Raw genomic sequence first — 4,182 nt, 5'->3', positions numbered from 1 at the left:
TGCAGTCTACGTCCCCACAGAAACAGGTTATAAAACCTCACAGATGCGGAAACCGATGCAGAAAACTGAACCGGCCCAACAACACCCAACTACTCAGCAGCCGCGTGGGTCTGAACCCAGAACTCAGCCAAGTCCGCACTGTTCCCGTGTAGCGCACGTGCACGGACACGGACATGGAATGAGAGCCATCAGGGGCCTAACAGAAGCCACACAACAGACACAGAATTCTCCACCGTCAGGCACACAGTAGGCGCTCAGCACCTGCCTGTTCTGGGCTTGCCCTCATAGCCACGCACCCTCAGCTCCTCCCAGACAGGACAGTGGGGCCGGAGCCGGACACCAGAGAGAATCCTGGGCTCCATCCAGACACGCCTCATGTGCAGGCGTCTCGGCGAGTCTGGTGGAACGTATTCCTGCAGCGAACCCTAACAGGCTAAGATCTCTTGCTGCACGGAGCACGCTTCTTCCCTCCTGCCACCCCCTCCCTGGCCGACTGCAAATACTGATTAGTCTCACTGGTCGCTCAGGTGGACGGAAGCCACAGCAGCTCCTGAGATGGGAAAACGCGTTAGCACCAGGTGGCCCTGGTCTTGGTCCTGCCTCTTGGCAGTTGCTTAAGATCTCATAGCTGAGCAGGAGCAGAACCTGCCGCCCCAAAAGGGGTCACACGTGTGAGCAAGCTGGGTGGTCCTTCAAGGCTGAGGACCAAGGTGGAGACAAGTTCAAAGCCAGAGCTCTGCTGAGGCAAGCCTTCCAGTGTTTCCTTAGCGCTCCCCACTGCTGCCCCCTGGTGGCTAAGGTGCTGAACTCCAGTTTCCCAGGCCAGGAAGCCCCGTGCTGGGGCGTGGGGATCCCAGTGCCTCTGGGTCCTAACAGCCCCAAGCCTGGAATCTGGGCGGGCACAGGAGAGGGTCCATCAAGTGGCGATCTCAATGAAGGAGCAGAGATGGCGACAGCCCTAAACTCGGTCCTGTCAAAACCAGAGGCGCAGGACAGAGGTTGTGGACAAGTGGCCAACAGTCCCACCTGCCACTGTCCATGTAGCCACTGCACAGAGGTATTAAGCGATGGGCCTGGTTCCAACCTGCACTAAAGGCAGCGTCCTCAGAAACACCTCTCGGGAGCTTCAGACGGAGGGGCCTTCCCACCCCTCCCCACCCGCCCAGCTCCCTCCTCCCGTCCTCCTCCCAGGCTTCATTGGCAACCGAATTCTCGATTATGCAAAATACGGTTCTAGCTGCCAGATACCCTCTGAGGCTTGGCTCACACTGCCACCTCCACGGCGCTACATGGAACAGTCACCTCCCCCCGGAGCTCACAGTCTCTCTACAATCATTACTCGGCGTTGCCGTTTACCGGCATCCGTATCCCCCAGGTCCGTCCCTAAAGGGTGTGTAAACACGTTCACGCCATTGCTCACGGGCCGAGCTCGGTGCTCTGCACAGGTGACGTGCGGGGCCTGGAGATGAATAAATGAATGGGCCTCAGTATAAAAAAGGAAACAGTGAGTCCTTCTGTGACATGCGGCATTTCCAGATAAGTTTAGACTCAATCCTAGTGAGTCCCAGCTGGTCTGCGACCAGCCAGTGCGGACCTGGGGTCTCGGGACTCTCCCTCGAGCCCGCCCAGTGCAGCCCAGGGACACGCACTCCAACCCCCGGGTTCCCAGCCAAATGTGCTGCATCAGAAAGGCCTCACCCGCGAGCCCTAGGTCACGCCAACGAAGCGGTGAAGGTGGTGGCCCTGCTCCACCTTTGTGCAGGCCAGTGGTCAGGAATATGGTACAACCGACAAGTGCTGGGGAGATTGGAGAAAGGAGAGTAAAGCGCTCTGACAGGAGTGCCACGGCGTGACAGCAGCCTGACTTGCCCGCCTCCTTAGCAGAACCCGCAGGCGAAGATGCCTCTGCTCCTTCCCTCCCACCCAGAACCGCCAGCTGGCCTTAAGCTAAACACAAAGGTGCACGCTCCCAGGTCTCGGCGACGGTCTTTGCAAACTGCAGACTGAGGACCAGCTCCAAGGGTTGGGGCTGACCCCCGGGCGGCGTCTCTCCTCCACGCTGGCCCCTGGCAGGCCGCATTCTGAGCAGACAAGCCGGAGAGCCCGCACGCCCGGGCCTGCAGTCTCTGTCCGCAGTCACGCAGAAGCTGTGCCAACATGGGCGCGTGGGTCCCTTTTCTTTTCCTATCTCTGCCTTACAGTGAACATCAGAGATCGCAGCTGGAAACGATCTTGGAGACCATTCACTCTGACGGCCCACTCCCTCATCCCATCTCCCGGGCTGCACAGAGAGGTGCTAGGAAGTGCAGGTGATGTGAGGAAGAAGAGGTGGAGCTGGGCGGGCGTGCAGGTGCTGGCTCCGGCCGGCCGGCCGCGTGGTTTCTATTCTGCCTGATCTCCTGTCCATCAAACTTTACACAGGAGTCCGGAGTCCTCCATGAAGGGAGTTCCTCCAGTGACAACAGTGTCTCCCCTGCTGCTGGGCACCAAGGCCGCCCAGGTGTGTCCTAGCTAACAATTTAATTCTTGGAAATGAAGCATCCACCTTCCGCTCCTTCCTCCTGTCTGTTAGAGTGGTTTCTCTCTCCCTTCTTTCGAAATAGCAAAGAATCAGTGAAGGGAGGTGGCCTGGGGCTGCCCCCGTGAGCACTAGCAGGTGGCTCCACCGATGCCAGGCCATAACCAGCACTGAGCCCTGGAACTGCGTGGAGGCCCTGCTCCTGGGTTCTCTAGGGACCCCAGATGGCCTGCTTCAACCCTGCAGAAGCCTGGGGTGCCCTCTGCCCCAGTGCACTGGAAGAAGCCCCCTCCTGAGCCTCTCTGGGAGGACAGTGAGTAGCAGATGTGAACAAAAGAACATGACCTGCCCTGGGGTTCCCCCAGCTGGTCTGTAGGCCCCACCGGTGCCCCACCTCCCAGAAAGCCAAGCCACACCTCCATTTTCTCTGCTTTGTGCTTTTGATGCGTCTGGTCCCATCACTGGGATCTAGGAGGAGCCCACGGGTGGGCTCGCAGACACGGAGTTCCTGGCCTGGGTGCAGTTCTCGGTGTTTTTTCTGGTGGCTGCACCCCAGATGCCGTTCCTACCCGAGTTCCCAGGGCCCCGGCTCGGTGGGCTGTGGGCCTCCATCTGGGGCACAGGCCAGCCCGAGGCCCTCATTTCTGTTCCGCAGCTGGAACGGTCCCCTCCTCGATGCTCTGCAGTTGGAGCCTCTGGTTCCCGGGGGCTCGGGTGCCTCCGCTGCCCCCAAAGCCGGCCCCTGGGATGGTCCGCGCCACCATCAAGACCCCAGGCAAGGCCTCCTCCCCAAACAGGTTGATTTTGGCTTCCGCCTCGATGGCTTTGGCCAGGCTGTCTGCGTAACTGTCCAAAGAGGTGTGCACGTCGGCCTTCACGTGGAGGAGGGGGTTCTTGGCAGCTTCTGAGGGAAAGACAGAGCAAGGTCAGCGAGGGGCCGGACCCCTGTGGAGGGCGCGCTTCCCAGTCTGGCTCCCGCCTAGGGCCTGGGAAAACTAGGAGTTAGCTAACCTCAGGTCCACTGTGGAGAGAGGGTCACGGTGCACCTCTTGCTCCATGGGGTTTCTGTGATAAGCCATTCTCCCCAAGATGCTTAGCCTAGGCCCAGCGCACAGAAAAGGCTTGATCAATGTTTTCTGTTAACCACATTCACATTTTACATCTTTGGAAGAGGTCTTTGGCCGTTCGGCTCCCTGGAGTGTGTGATGTGGGTGGTTCTAGACTTCCACGGGCTGAGTGCTGAGCCAGTAGGGACGTCTCATCTCTGAACTGGCCCAGATTCCCCAGAGTCAGGACAGCCTCCGGGTCGGCAAGATACCGCGGTCCAGGCGCACCACCCAGGACAGGACCCGACAACTAACAGAAGAGGGAGGGGTGTGGGTCTGCTCCCCACTCCCCCCAGAGCCTTCTTACTGTGAACCTCACTGCCTACTTTCCTCCTGACACGTCGCGGGAACAGCACACCCCCTACTCCTCACATGTTCTGAGCAGGCGACTTCCACCCACTCTGGGGGGGAGGGGGGGCGCGGGGGGAGTGGAGGGGCCCTGGGCTCGGCCTCCCTGCGCTCATCTGGGAGGACGGAGTCGGTCTGAGCACTGTGTGTCTACAGAGAGTGCGACAGCCCCTGCTGGCCCAGCTTAGAAGCTTCCAGATCCAATGGCTG

General features: G+C 59.9%; 1 protein-coding gene across 2 annotated transcripts in view; it reads right to left on the bottom strand.

Moving 5' to 3' along the window:
• Positions 1-2,022: 2,022 nt before the first annotated feature.
• GPR161 (G protein-coupled receptor 161) overlaps positions 2,023-4,182 on the bottom strand; it is a 42,847-nt gene continuing 40,687 nt past the window's right edge. For both annotated transcript variants that reach the window (XM_006764184.2, XM_015564257.1), the window contains exon 6: positions 2,023-3,422. In XM_006764184.2, the coding sequence (XP_006764247.1) occupies positions 3,157-3,422 (266 nt within the window). In that variant the 3' untranslated portion in view covers positions 2,023-3,156. The remainder of the gene's footprint in view (positions 3,423-4,182) is intronic.

The sequence above is a fragment of the Myotis davidii genome, unplaced genomic scaffold (assembly GCF_000327345.1).
Source record: "Myotis davidii unplaced genomic scaffold, ASM32734v1 scaffold401, whole genome shotgun sequence".
NCBI lineage: Eukaryota > Metazoa > Chordata > Mammalia > Chiroptera > Vespertilionidae > Myotis > Myotis davidii.
This window is presented reverse-complemented; position numbering and strand designations above follow the sequence as displayed.